The sequence below is a fragment of the Nymphaea colorata genome, chromosome 14, assembly GCF_008831285.2.
Source record: "Nymphaea colorata isolate Beijing-Zhang1983 chromosome 14, ASM883128v2, whole genome shotgun sequence".
NCBI classification, from domain to species: Eukaryota; Viridiplantae; Streptophyta; class Magnoliopsida; order Nymphaeales; family Nymphaeaceae; genus Nymphaea; species Nymphaea colorata.
The window spans coordinates 1698086-1714129 of record NC_045151.1 but is presented as its reverse complement, the minus strand read 5'-3'; the positions used below and the strand labels follow the sequence as shown (position 1 = coordinate 1714129).

Below are 16044 nucleotides of genomic sequence, written 5' to 3'. Positions count from 1 at the left end.
ATTTGTTTTTCCCGATGGTTGGTCAAATAATAAAAATGTTGTATTCTCTGACATGCCATTACGAATTGGATAAGTATTTCTGGTAGGTATTCTTAATTCAGTTATCAGTATTTCCAAAATGTTGTTTTCTTTGTCCAAGTGTTCATCCAGTTGATACTCGCAGAATTCTTTCACCTCTTTGCAAAAGGGAGAGCAAAAAAGAAAAAAAAAAGAAAATCTTGGGATCAACTCGCTTCAGGCTTAACTGAGCTGAGCTCAATCATTGTTTAGCTCTCACTCAAGCTAAGGTTCGGGAAACAGCAATTCTTCACCTATCCGCTTTTGAAAACACTCAAGTTCCATTTATCCAGCTTGACTTTCATAAAGCATACTTAGGATTCATGGGGTTCAACAAATTATTACCACTCCCCTCAAGCAAATTTTTTGTTCTCGGAAAATAACATTGGGAAAATATTTTTGCATGCGGTTCTAATTGCAGCTCAGTTAGGTTACATACACAAAGAGATAGAAACCTGTGCATGCAAGGAGGACGTTTCACTCCACTACATCAGTCACAATCACAGACAAAATGAAGATATTTTAATTTCGACAAGATGATTGAACTGAGCAGCCTATCCTTAAAAATAAGTGATACACATACCAGTTGTCAAGACTGTAGAATACCAACCACAAAGCAGTCACTGGAGTGCAATATAGCCTGCAACTGCAGATATGAAAAGCATTCTGGACTCAATGGGAACTACCAACCGTTAATAGCAAGACAGCAACTGGATTCTCTCACTGGCTTCGCCAATCAATCGTACATACCTTCAGCTTCCCACACATCTACAAGGAAATCAACCATTTCCTGTGGGGGCAAAAAACAGTCATAAGAACCAAAATCCTCTCTTATATATGTTCGGAAGCATAAACTTTGTGATACAAAATCTAGAATCATAGCATATTGGGAAGCTAAGCCAGGGACCGCAAGGAACCCAAAGTCTAAAGATCCGTTTGAAAATAAAAAAGGCATCCAAATAACAACCTAACTCTTGTTAAACTTTGACATGACATCTCTACAGTGTTAAAAATGAAATTGCTATATCCCCTACTTGGAGTTGTTTGTGATAATTTATTGAAAAATGATAATGTTCTCAATCATAGTACTACTACTTAAAGGCATTGGAGGTCCTGAACTCTTTTATGGATCTTCCTTGTTCCATTTTCTTATAAGAAAGATTGATGGCAAAAATAAGAATAAATTCTTGTCTACTTGCACACCATACAGCTTGGATCATACTTAATAGAACTGCATAATTTCATGTTCAAAGAGTAATCAATAGCTTCTCGTTGTGATTATTTAGCATCCAGAGAAATATTTTTAATGTTCCTTCAGAAAAACCAGATTTTCCAAGTGCATAAGAAAATGTCAACCATTGCTATAAGAAGAAATAGACTAGAGGAACTTACTGAAAGGGGGATCGGCTGAGGGAAAGGCTTATTTGTCCCCAGTAAACTGTCATAGGTTGCATTCCAACTGGAGAAATCACAATTATTCAGGGCATCAGAACCACTGTGAAATCAAAACATCGAAAGAATATAAACTTTTTTACAAATATGGCAAGCAAATAAACATGGTCCATGTGGCAAGATTCAAAACTCTGGAGAAAATTCAACAGACACTTGCAGGCCTACAAGGCAACATCCATCATACCACATGGTTCTTAGACTATGCCACTCTTTGCAATGTCAGGTCTAATCATTGGGTTTACCTGACAAAACTCTCGCAAGAACCAGTTCACAATGTCAGGTGATAAACATGAAAATAATTAAAGAACATATGAACGTAATTGTAATAAATATTTAAAAAAAAACACCAGAAGTCACCCCTTCAATGCATGGAAGCGGGAAATAACTTTGCTAGTCAATGACAGTCAAATTATACCAGAACACAAACACAAGTGTTACCAATTTAGCATACCCTACCAATAATGGGGTTTGCAACTTCTAACCTAAGTCAAACAGGTGCTTCAGATGGACCACTGCACCTGCATTAACACAGCTCAGGTTAGGGAGAAAAACGGGTAAACCATGTTGGATGTGGTTAAATGTCCAAATCAGGGTGTACACTTGATTGGGCTCAAGGATGCACCGACAACATCAAAGAAGCAGCTAGCTGTTTCAGTCCAGAAAACTATATATCGCCAAGGTTCACCTTGTCTAATTTCGTTCACTAATAATAAAAAACTTGAAAGGAAAAAAGTGGTTTCATGTGTTTGACGAACCTAATAAGAGGTCATGTCACAGTGGGCTCATGCAAAAGGTGAGACATTTGGTTATTTCAATTTCGTCCTGATAGGAAAGTGTTTTTTCATTTTCTTCACTTTATTTGCATTTTGATATGTAAATCTTTTTTGTGTTAAGGGCCCCAAACACAAAGTCCGTTTCAGGACAGAATCCTTTTCCTTATTTCATTTAATCTCTCTCTCTCTCTCTCTCTCACTCACTTTTTGTGTGTGTGCATGTGGATCATACACACTGCCAGCAGGGGCACCATGATCATGATTTATTATACTCTCACACACTGCTCTTGTTCGCAGCTCGCAGACAACTCTCTCCCTCGGAGTCCACAGCCTGCAGGGACACCAAGTAGAGAAAAGGGACATAAGGGGCTTCAACATTTTTTTTTTCAATTTTCCAGTTTTTCATTTCTTTTCCAAAATTCCTTAAAAAATTCTTTTTATATTTTTCAACAAAATTCCCAAACCAACAGCATTGGAGATTGCAAGAAACAACTTCTAACAGCCAAGTTATTTTTGTGGTATGTCATGACTATCTCAAGTAAATCATGTGAAGAAAAGATGCTAGGACTTTTACTTAAGGGATCATTTATTTTCTGAAATTCATTTTAACTTGTTTCAATTTTTTTCTCATTAGAAACTGCCTTCTGTCATACACCAAAAGTTCTAATGTTTAAGAAGTTCTGGACAATGACAATTAGGTTTTTACTTTTGTACAATGGGCACATTTCTTATGTGTAGACCTGATTATCCATGTGCATCATAGCGGTCAAGGCAAGCCTAAACGACACCTAGGCACCAGTTTCCATCTTTGTTGACTGGGCGGCCCACCTAGGGGGGCTGCTTACTTGCTGCCTGGGTGTGCCTAGTGAGGGACCTAGACTGACCTGACTAGGTGCAACCTAGGTCTCTCCCACTGCTTGTTCTCCTGTCTCACCCATCCCCTGCCATTGTAGCTGCCACGACTTTCGCTTGTCCTCTTAATCAGGTGGTGAAGGACTTACACTGAAACTGACAATGAAGACAAACATGTCTAACTTTTATACTGAGAATCGTCTCAACCTGTGCTGTACTTCAGACTAAAATACTAAAATCAAATTAAAATAGTGAAAATAAACACAACCAACATTGCAAAATCAAAATGGTCTGAGACCATACTTTTATCTTGGAAAAAAAAAGTGCATTTCTGCTATCATATTCTTGTAAGAAAATGTACTAATGAAAAACATACAAGGTTTTACTAATGAAAATCTTGAGAAAAAAAAGAAAAAAAAGATGCTGTTGCCCAAAGGTCGAAATTTTGAAAAAGCTACACATCACAACAATAAAAAGAATAAGAAGACATAAAGATTACTCATAAAGTAGACAAGGGTATTAAAAAAAATGTATTTTGTTATGTTTAGTTGTTGACACATTCTTCAAAACTAATATGTACCTTTACTTCTTATATATATATATATATCTGTGTGTGACACACACACACATTCTAGTACTCCTCGAAACGGAATTTCACAATGTGTAAAAAATAACAAAAGCAAAAGAATACTTAAAGCCACTTAATTTTTTACCACTAAAAAAGACCAGAAACATTAACATTTCACTTCATTACAATCACCTTGACTCATTTTTTATCTATGTAACACGGGTACTGCTCCAAAGGAGCAGTACCAGTACCGTACCGGTACGACACCGGTACAGGTATGGGTTCGACATGGGTGCGGCGTTGACCGTGTCGGGTACGGTCAAAGTACCCGAGGTCGAATCCGACCATTTTCAGACTCGGTCAAAGTTGACCGAATCCAAAATCATCCATTGCACATTTTGAAAAACCATTTTTTTCCCTCTCTCGCATGATGCCTTTGCCCTCTTGCCTCACCCCCCCTCGCCCCTCTCGTCCCTTACCCTCTCACCCCTTTCACCCCTCTTACCTTTCTCATCCTCTCACTTCTCCCCCCCTTGCCCCTCTCGTTCCTCGCCTTTTCGCCCCTTGGAACTCCCAAAGGACAGATTTTTTGTCTTGAAATTTTTGGTATCTACAAATTTTGGATCATGATTTAATGATTTATGAATATGCTCTTTTGTTTGTAATTTTTTTGATATATATATATATATATATATATATATATATATATATATATATTTATTTATATATATGTGTGTGTACGGCCATACCCCCGCACCCAAGTTTTTGGAAAATGATTCGTACTCGTACCTGCACCGCTACCCGTACCGGCACCCGCACCCGCACCCGTACCCGTACCCGTACCTATGTGACATAGTTTTTTATTAATGCTTTAAAAATAGCAATATCTATATCATTTTCTTAAAATATATGGACATAAAATTTAATTTAAAAAGAAAATTGTTAAAATTTGGATTCCAACCAAGGAAATCCAGCACGTTTAGATTATTATTCGTTTTAGATGTTTCAATGTGGTTTCCCACGTTTTAAGTGTTGACAAGTAATAAGATCAAGTTTATCACAAACTAATTGTAGATTGCCCTTTTCTTCTAACAATTTTATCACAAACTAAAGAAGTTTTTCAACTTCTTTATAAATGTATAATGAAAAAAAAAAAAGAGAAAGAGAAGAGAGAGAGAGAGAGAGATGAAGCCTTGCCCTCTTATAGTGATTTTTCAATTTTTGGAAACTGGTACAGGTGATGGGACCAAAATACCAACCAACATTGAGCATGTAATTCTTCTTTTCACCAATATCAAGTTATAAGGTAATTGCCATGCAATAAGAATTCACCCAAAGTGCTTGTGATAGAGGCAACCTTCTCTTGATTTAGGAACATTTCTAAGCAAATTCAAAAATGACTTGCAGATGTCAAATAATGAAGCATCTTAAATTTTGACGCACATCGCCCCTCTTTTCAAATGTAAGAATTAAAGCATAATATATATGGCATGTCATTAGGAAAAAGTTATAAATACAAAATTTACAAAGGAGTCAGGAAAATTAGGTTTGTATTTTTTAACTTCAGTTGGAAAATAAAGTCTGTGACGAGGGCTTTTTAATAATGAAAGTGAACTAATCTATTTACAACTTTAAAACGATATGGAACTGAAATGGATCTCCTGTTATTAAATGAATATTCTAACAAAAGATCTTTTTAGGGGGGACCTTGTTCGAACCATGGGGATTTATTAAATGGTACGTGACGTATGTGCTCTAGATCTTGATCTCACCATGTCAGTAAGATACAAAGTCACAAAGGCCTAAGGTAGAATGATAGCCACAAACATCATTCTCATGGTTTTAACAGCAAAGTTTTCCTCAGATATTTTCCAATAAAACTATTTTCTCAGAAAAATCCCTGCAAGTTTTTGAAAAAATGAAAAATTTTCCAAACATAAGGTAAAAATGAAATAAATGATAAACTAATAAGAAGACACAAATAAAACAAGATGAAAGAAAGTGATAAAAAGTATGTCTCAATGATGATAAAAATAATGAAAAATACTTTAGTTTAAGTTTAAAACTGAATCCATGATGATATTTATGTTAAAAAAAAATAAAGATGAAAAAATCGGAAAAATCGTGAAAACGCAGTGAATTTATGTTTCGTGTATTCTTCAAATATCACAATTTCTACCCTTTTTCCATTCGTCCCACTTTTTCCATTAATATAGTGATATTTGTGAGACTGATGATGACAATGCCTTTCCATAATTTCTACCCTTTCAAATTTTTGTTGAAAGCATATTTTTTTACATTTTTTTGTTTTCCTTATTTTGACATTAATATTGCATTTTTTTCAAAAGAAAAAAAAGCAATATCTCTGACTATGGGTAGAATCTAATCTATGCCACACAGGTGAAGGGTGTGGGTTCATGAGTGGGGTCGGTGCCGAAGGGTAATTGTCCAGAAACAGTTCACAGAAAAAAAAAATGTAATTAAAATATAAACAGATTATCAAACACTAAGACAGGTTATGCATATAAACCAGGTTATAAAACTAAAACAGATTATTATATACAAAATAGATTATATATAAAGTAAAAGAGATTATATATGTCAGCTAAAATAGGCTCACAGCAAACAGAGAAAAAACTAAAACAGAAACAGATTATAAGACTCTAAGACAGGTTATAGTTAAACCAGATTATAAACAAAAGTAAAGTAGATTAAAACAGATAAAACTAGACTAAACAATAGCTTAGAAAACATATTATAACAGATTCTACAAATAAACTAAAATATGTTGAATAGATTAAAATAAATAAAACACATCAAACATAAAGAAAACCCTTTCACCACAGTGGAAAAGAGGGAAAATTTTCTTTCAACATTACTACCAAAAACCCCCAACAAGAAGTTAGGGGATTACATCGTCACAAAGATATTGAAAATGCCCCTCTTACATAAGCACAGAACACGATAGTACTCACCATACCAGAAAAGGTCAGGACTAATTGCAATTCAATGTCATTAGTGTTCACCATACCAACATGAGTACTCACCATACCAAAAAATGTAAGGAATGGACACGACTAATTGCAATTCAATGTCATTAGTGCTCACCATACCAACATGAGTACTCACTATACCAAAAAGATGCCGACCAAAGCCCTAGCCCTGTAAGCCCACACCCGTGTAGAGTAGATCGTTCCACACCTACGGCACAAACCAATTTTTGACCCATTGGCCCTAGTATCATAGGCGACCGAACGGCCGCCCCGTCGGACTCCTCTAACTGAGGAAGTGGCATAACCAAACTGGTGAATGCGAGCGGTTGGACACCGCAAAGCTTGTCGTTTGCAATTCAATGTCATTAGTACTCACTATACCTAAAAAGGTTATGGAAAAGAAAGGCAGTTATGGAAAGGTACATATGACTGTACCAGACGCAAGAAAAGACCTCCAATCTTCTCTTGAAGGTCATGTCACGTCCTTCTTCAGGTCAGAACAAAGCCTTCTTTTTCATAATTAGTGCCATTAGTGCTTTTGATAAGAAAGCACACTCTTTGGCTTCCCTATAATCCATCATGTCATGTTAGTTAAAACCATTTCACCATGATTGCTGGAAGATGTGAGATAGACACCAGAAAAATGGTAAGTTGAGAGCTGCTGATCAAAGTCATCAATGGAGATGAGTAGAGGAAACAAAAAGAGAGATAGATGTGACTGCCTGGCAATAGTCAGAAAACAAGGTTGCTATCAAACTCGCGTCAGCCTACTGTCATTAGTTTTTGTCAAATTGCTGATAGGAAGCCATTGCCCATGGCTGATGGAAACCTTCCCCTTAGAAATTGATTGATGTGAGGAAAAAAATTGAATGCTAAGGTCGGTTTTATCTCAAACTCATGAAAAGGACAATTTTAGCCATTTGTAGAGTTCGGCCGCACCTGACTTGCTGTTGATCAAGTTAGCTGTGCACCTGACCTATACAAAGATGATCCAACCTGCTTTGACGCCACACCACTTTGGTGCCAACCTATATCACATAGATACGGGTATGAGTGCCAGTACGGGTACTGACCATTTTAAAAAAACTTGGGTGCGGAGATACGACCGTATATAGATAATATAAACAATAAAAAATACTTAGAAAATATGTATCAAAATCAGTGTTGTACGTGTCGTACGATACGACCCCGTATCGTACGATACGTATCGTATCGTTTAAAAAAAACGGTACGATACACCCCCCGTATCGTAAATAGGGGTGTATCATTTATGTATCGCACGTATCGTGTGACACAGGGCCCGTATCGTACAATACGAGGCGATACACCCCGTATCGTACGATACGGGTTGATTTCGCAAAAACCCGCCCAAGACCTACTTATTCGGCTTCTTTTTGAAAAAAAGCCTTTGTTCTTCATTTCTCAAGCTTGTATACTGCCGTCAGGGAGGGCGATCGTCCATTTTCACCATCAAGAAGTTGATTTTCACCGTGAAATCGAAGATTAAGGGGTCAATTTGTGCGTGGGTGGTTGATTTTCGTTAGGAGGAAAGGGGTTTTCTTTATTTCTTCTTCGTAAGGTATGAAATCTCATGTTTTTACCATGTATTCATAACTTTTTACCGTATAATCATAGATTGAAAGATTTTGAGTGTTTTTCATTAAGTTAACCATAAGATTTCGTTTTTCTTTTTTTTTGAAGATATGAATCTCACATGGCAATGGTGCGAAAGGGTGAAGGAGAATAACCGCTTGAAACTCAAATGTAGTTTCTGTGGGAATACATTTTCAAGAGGGATTAGTAGAATGAAACACCATTTGGCAGGGACCTCCAAAGATGCGTCTCCTTGTGTTGGAGGACCAAACAAACCTTTGCCTCCATATGTGCGTCGGCAATGTTTAGATATGCTTCATGCCTTACATCAACAGATGATACAAAAAGAAATTGAAGAGGCAGATGTAGGCTATAATGAGCCTTCAGAAGATGAAGAAGAAGAGGAAGAAGCTTATGAATGTGATGATGAAGATGATAGCATTCTAAGAACAGATTTAGAGACCTCAAGAGGTAGAGATCGTAGAGGAAAAAGGATCATGTATGAAGGAGGTCGATCTGGCGTAACGGGAAGGAAGAGAAAAGACACAGCAGATAGGGCCAGGCATGGTATGCGACCACCTAGTGGTAAAGTTCCTACTGGTAGGTCTAGTGTTGGCTCTATTAAGAGTTTTTTCCCTTCATATACTAGCTCAGGTGGTCAGCCGCAGATTCGTGCGGCTATGACATCTAAAGATATGTTATATTATATCAAGCACAAAAGATGGTAGGGAAATGGTTTTATGATGCATGTATTCCATTTAATGCAACTAATTCTTTTCAATTTCAAACTATGGCAGATGCAATTGCTTCTATAAGCCCCGGATTCAAAATGTCATCATATCATCAGTTGAGGGGATAATTCTTCAAGATACAGTGAAAGAAGTGTCTGAACATTGCGATGAATTGAAATTATCTTGGAAGGAAATAGGTTGCTCCATTATGTCAGATGGATGAACTGATACAAGGTCAAGAACACTTGTAAATTTTCTTGGTTATTGCCCTAAAGGTACAATGTTCTTGAAATCTCTTGACTTGTCTGATGTTCCTAAGACTGCTGAAATTTTGTTCAATGTTTTTGATAATGTCGTACAAGAAGTTAGACCTCCAAACATTGTACAGTTTATTACAGATAATGCTGCAAATTATATAGCTGTAGGAGATTTGTTATTTCAAAAGTATGGAACATTCTTTTGGAGTCCATGTGCCACTCATTGTGTTAATCTTATGCTTCAAGATCTTAATGAGATGCATGATATGAAATCAGCCATTGACCAATGTCAAGAGGTAACAAAATTTATCTATAATCATGCATATGTATTGAGTGTGATGAGAAAGTTTACAAAATGAGTTGAATTGATACGACCTACACAAACTAGATTTGCCACAAATGTATTGACTGTGCAGAGTGTGGTGAAACAAAGAACTCCTTTGAGGCAGATGTTCGCTAGTGAAGAATGAGCTGCATATCCACATGCTCATAAAAGAAATGCTTCTTTAGTTGTGGATATTATATTTAATAACGAATTTTGGGAATCATGTGTGAAACTATTGAAAGTTTGTGTTCCATTAGTGAAAGTCCTCAGGTTAGCTGACAGCGAGGATAGGCCTTCCATAGGGTACTTATATGAGGCCATGGATAAAGCAAAAGAGGCAATTCGAGACAACTTAAAAGGAAATAAAAAATTATATATGCCCATATGGAAGATATAGATAAAAGGTGGACTGGACAACTTCATCAACCTCTTCATGCAGCAACTTATTATATAAATCCTGCAATTAGATTTTCTCCTACATTTATGAAGGACAGAGAAGTCTTAAGTGGTTTGTTGGATTGTAATAACGTGTTAGTGGTAGATTCTAGACAACAAGATGCCGAGCAATGAGTTGGATCTATATGATACTTATTATCGGGGCATGGGACAACCTATCGTCGTTCGAGCCAGAACAACCATGCGTCCAGGTAAATACATAGAAATGTTTAATTTACTTTACATTTGTTACATTTGATTCTTTTAAAACTTTCACATTGATTTGTTATAACGTTATATTTTTGTTTAGATTTGTGGTGGAATAGGTATGGGTTTGATTGTCCAAATCTAGCACGTTTTGCAATCAAAGTCCTCAACCAGACATGCAGTGCAAGTGGATGCGAAAGGAACTGGAGTGTGTTCCAACATATCCATAGCAAAAAAAGGAATAGGCTCGAACATAAAAGGTTGAATGACCTTGTCTTTGTTCGATATAATATGAGGTTGAAACAAAGGTAATATAGCTTAATGTTTACATTTTTTGTATAATATATTTATATGAAATTATATATTAACAAGTTTTCTCTTTTGTAACGTAGAGAATTACAAAAAACATCAGCAAGGAAGCACACATCTCAGTTCGATCCTATCAGCTTGGAAAACTTTGACGATCTGGAGCCATTGATTGAGGAAGAACCGACTACAATATTTGATGATGAAGATCTTGAATGCTTCAACCTTGAAGCTGAAGCAACAAAAGGCTTTGTTGATGAAGGAGAGTTTGCTAGTGCTGAATATGTTGGTGAGGATTTTCCAATTCTTGACGATGAAGATTATGAAAGATGAATCATTATATCATTATATGTATCGAACGACTTAAGAGTTATGAATCTATGGTTGTTGAACACTTGAATGTTTTATCACTATATAACTTACGCTTTGTTGATTGAAATTGAATGATATTGTTATGAATTTTCATGTCTATGAAGTATGAATGATGAACTGTGAACGCGTAAGTTTATAGCATTTAGCAATAATAAGTCTATCATTATCTAAAACATGTTTTCTATGAAAAATTTATTATTTTTAATTTTTTTATTTTTTTATGAATTTTCCGATTTTTTTTTAATTTTTTCTTATTTATTATTATTATTTCTAAAAAAATTACGATACGGTTACGATACGTTACGATACGGCATATCTTAAAGCCCGACTGATACGCCTTACGATACGCGTTTTACAACATTGATCAAAATAAAAAATATACATCAACATAAACAAATAAATAACATAGAAAATGTATATCAACGTCTCTTGCAGCAATGTATTTAAGAAACTTATGGAAAACTTTAAACATATGGACAACCAAGCAGCCCCCTAGTCAAATATGAACATCAATCGAATTTTCACATCCAAAGAATAGAATAAAAAGTAAGGTGGAAAAAATTAAATCAAAGTAAAATTAAGCAGTTTGAATCTATAGGTACGCAAGTGTCAAAGTACCCATTTTGGATACGGGTACGGCGACACGGGTACGCGGACCTTACTCAAGTACACATGTGACTTAGGTGCCAACTCGGTGCAGCACCATTTTTGGCATGCCTGTGCTACTTGGAATAGAATAATGAACTACATTGTCACAATGGACAACACTCAAACACACACATTAAAGACAGCCAAGATGAAAAGTTTGGTTGACTTGTAGCAGAGAAAGGATGAGAGCTTAGTTAACTAAAGGTGGTACATTAGGAAGATATTTGGAGGAAATTAAGAAGGAAGAAAGGAGAGAACAGGAGTAAAGAGCTAGCTGTTGGAGGCCCCAACTCAATAGCTAATTCAGCTAACTAAAGGAGTAGTTGTTGGGACCTCTTAACAGCTTGTTCAATAGTCACCAAAAATATAGAAAAAAAAGTGAAACAAAATAAAAGAAAAACAAAAAAAATGCAAAATTGCAAATATTGTATGAATGCATACAAAAGAGCACAAATCAGCATCGACCTAATTTTTTTTGTGAATCTGCTAGATCCACAATTCTCCCCCTAAATCTCTTCCTCTGCTTTCAGAGTCTCAAAGGCACTACCAAAATCCCTACCTAATGTTTGTTGAGTCTTTAAAAGTCCCAAATGGTGTGTGCGTGAGTGTGTATATATATACAGAAATAATGACTTTTTCTGCCATCAATGATTCTATGGCAGCAAAAGTTGATGTTTTTTTTTTTCGAAACAAAATGTGGGTTTTGTTTTTTGTTTTGTTTTGGGATGAGGTGGGGTGGCAGCGGGGTGTTTGTGGGTGGTGTGCGTGTTTGGAAGGGAAGGGTTCTGCCTCCAAAGTGGGCTTCACGTGTTCAAAACTAAAAGGCTCCTCGCTTCGCCCCCTAACAGAACACAAAATAAGAAAAAATGAAAAAGACACCATTTAGGAAAGAGAACAGTGGTAGAGTTTTTAAATGGAAATGTTACCATAAAAATAGTAAAGCACAACATATTACCTCAAGAAAACTTGCATGAAGAAATTTCATGATTATGCACACATTGAGGAAAACCCAAGTATGTAACTCAACTGCTAAGGACACAAAAAGACAATGCCAATAATCTAATGTAATTACTAATTTTTAGAAATTTCAGCCTTTTCTTACAAGTTATTTATTAGAATATCATGTTCGTCCATTCACATTCTCTCTGTCCTAGCAGAAAAAATGTCTATAAGCACACTTGGATACATCAAACTAGAACCAGTTCCCAAAGTTAGAACAGCTTATGAAGAGTTAGACAAACAAAATCACAGGTTAACTGTTTACTAAAAATGCAGGAAATGCCTTAAGTCACATTTGCAAAGACATAAGATGGCAGAATACCTTAGCCTTGGCTCTCGAACCTGTGGTGCTTGCTTTTCTTTTTTACTGTTTTTAAGAAACTCTTCCCGAATTTGATTCCACCGAAGAAGGCCTGAACAAAGGTTGAAAAATAAACACACATGAATATATAAACTGTAACAAAGTAAGCAGCAGTCACAGCAACAAGATAAAAAAGGTTACAAACAACTTGCCATGATTTACAAATTCAGTAGCACTTGTACTGCTTGGGCCACAGTTGGAGTCAAGGGTTTGATTAGATGTGCTTAGAGACGATATGCTTATTTGTGACCGAATTCCATTGTTATCCATCTCATATGTGCTTGTGCTCCAAAAATCCTCAGATGGAGTAGGCTTGTTTACTCTCCGACCCTGTATTTTTAAGCCCTTTGAAGGTTCATCAACAGCAATAATTGGAGTGGATTTTGTACAGCATCCAACACAACTTCTGCTCTGTTGCAAGCCAGGTGTTAACCGACTAAATGATTAGCATTGCATATGGATGCCAATTATACTGGACCACAAGTAGACACAGTGTTTGAAACAACATGAGAGAATTTCAGCAAATCTACAACAGGACAATTCAAGCAGCAGAAAAGAGCATGAAGTTTCAGCTGAGTATATGTGCTACTATGCATAAATGATGAGGACACACACACAGCAAAAAAGAGAATGAAGCTTTGCACCACTGTGAGTCATCCGAGCAACACATAAGTGACTAACTCAACAAGGTAACTACCATTAAACTGCCATTGTCTTTTTCAAAGAGTTCCTTAAAATGTGTGTGTGATAATCTGTCTTCTACTGTGTACACCTTCCATGCCTACCCTCTGTTTATTTGTGCCTCCTACTTCTACTTTATATGGCTTATTTAGTCTATCATTTGATTAGCAGGTTAACCAGTCCATTCTAGATAATCTAGATACTTTTAGTTCAAGGTTTATTTCTTTGTGTTGTTATTTTCTTAATTCCAGGCAGTGGCCTGCAAATTTATTATCAGGAGAAGGGCAGCCTCAGGTGAAGCTATAACTTGCTGGCGGATCCCTAACATTCAATGAAGTGGCTGAGTTGTATCTTTGAACTATAGTGCATTCAGATTTTTTTCTAGTTATTTGGGTAGTAACAGACTTTTGCTTTTAGTTGATATATTGCTCAATATAGACTTTTTCTTTTCTCTTCTAAGAATAATAATTTAGTTAAGACTTAAGAGTAAATAATTTATTGACTCAATAAAATTACCACTCTACATGAGTACGTGGGAGTGTTTATATTTTAATGTGAGGTTCTAAGCTCTAACTCATGAAATAAATAGTTCTAAAATAAATGCATCAGCCAAGAATACTCCTTAAAAGGCTCGCTACAGAGAAACCTGTGATCATGAGAAACCATCTACTGCCTAATTTCCGAAAAAGCTGTCATATTCAAGCATCATCTGGAATGGTTGTAAATTAAAGCAGATGAGACAGGTAAGACGAGTAAAGAACTATCTGACGGCGAACCTCAAGAGCTTGTTCCCCCCGCAACAAAGAATTGGAACTGTATAAGCAGAAAAACAAGCAAGAAAACAAAGGACATGAATGCAGTTTCAGCACTCCGCTGCTCCCCTTGTGAAACATAATGAAAAATGCGGTAAAGAGAAGCCAAAAACAAACAAACATACACACCAAACAACCAGATAAAACTTAAACACTAACTCACATATTTTAACAAAATCATGCTTGCTGGTCTTTGATGCCAAATCAATCAAGTTAAACCGAGCTTCTTCTCACGCTCATGAAGCATTCTTTTTGCTTCAAAGGAATTAAGAACAGTTTTACATTCATACTAACAATCGACCCAGAGAAACCAGAAAAGACACGAAAAAATCATCCACCGTGAAGCAAGGCACTGTCAAGAATGCGAAAGCCACATCCAACCCTAACCTCCGTAGCAACAACCACCGACAAATTCAATCGCAAGCACGAAAAAGCAGATGACAGTTCCCAGTTAATAAGGGACCAGCAGGAAAGAGAGGTAGAACAGAGAGAGAGAGAGAGAGGAAACGTACCCCATACATGAAAAGAGCTGCCCGATCCACGATAACAAAGATTTGCAGAGTGGCATCTACCAAACCCAAAAAGAAAAAGGTACTTCTTCTTCTTCTTCTTCTTCTCAGTGTCCCCCTTAGTCTAGTGCTCAAATGGAACAATCAGACCCTAGAAGGGACAAAGAAGAATAAAACATCACTCACAGCAGAAGAACACAGATTGCCGACTTCCCCGAACCGATTCCGATCAGGAAAAATACCTCAGCTTCCTTCCCACTCTTCCCACTCCACCACCAATACCCAACCCATATAAGTAAATCAAATAATGGAGCGCACAAACAGCCAGAAGGAAGGAACGACCAACATATTATAGACTGGGAAATTTCCGTTTTCCAGCTTACGTTTTGTCTATGATGACAAAGAATACATTTTAATAATTGTTTAAATAAAAGTCATACCATTTGTAGAAACTGTCAAATAAAAGGTGGAACAGAACTTTTGTTCGCTAGAAAACGTCAACTGCTCTTGTTTATTCTCTATCATCAAATTATCAGCGTTCTTTATAATTTTGGAGCTTTTCTTAAAAGGGTAGTCTAATTTTTTAAATTTTGTTCGGCTACTGAGCCTGAGCCCAAAGTAAATCCCCATAACCTTATATACCTGTGGAATCTTTTCCAACAAACAAATATTAATTTAAAAAAAAAAAAGTAAAACGAATTCCAAAAGATAAAAAAAAAAGGGACTGCCCACTATTCTCTTCGTTCACCAGCATTTAAGAAAATTGCAAGGGTACCAAAATAATAAAAAGGCATATTTTTTTCTCGAAAATTAAGTTTTTCCATTTTAAAAACTGCTGTCAAACTGCCCCTCTGGCTCTTCTTGCTGGATTTGTATCTATTTAATATGAACTAAATAAGTGAGGATCGAGGACATCGCTTGGAGTTCGACTTTCCGCTAACCGATTAGGGGAAACAAAGTCGAAAACTGTGCCCATTTATAATTATCGCGAAGATTTTGTGGGTTTCTATGAAAATTGCTCCTACCCCGCTCCCAATCGACGTTGAATGACCGTTCTCCCAGAAATGTACCGGACAAAATTAATGCATCATAAAAGCGTTTGTCCCTTGGACT

At 36.4% G+C, this 16044-nt stretch overlaps 1 protein-coding gene across 3 annotated transcripts; it reads right to left on the bottom strand.

Annotated features, from left to right (window-relative positions):
• Nucleotides 1–442: 442 nt before the first annotated feature.
• LOC116267381 (uncharacterized) lies at nt 443–15351 on the bottom strand. 3 transcript variants are annotated; one of them, XM_050075313.1, is made up of 5 exons: nt 14935–15351; nt 13082–13335; nt 12891–12981; nt 1450–1552; nt 443–847 (listed from the first exon to the last, which is right to left on the bottom strand). In XM_050075313.1, exons 1-5 carry the CDS (start codon nt 14988–14990, stop codon nt 794–796), a joined length of 558 nt encoding a protein of 185 aa, XP_049931270.1. In that variant the 5' UTR covers nt 14991–15351; the 3' UTR covers nt 443–793. The 3 variants fall into 3 exon arrangements, with proteins under 3 accessions (XP_049931270.1, XP_031504911.1, XP_031504910.1); XM_031649051.2 differs by having other exon boundaries at nt 13082–13340; nt 14935–15344; XM_031649050.2 differs by having other exon boundaries at nt 1450–1516; nt 14935–15327.
• Between the last annotated feature and the right edge of the window lie 693 nt (nt 15352–16044).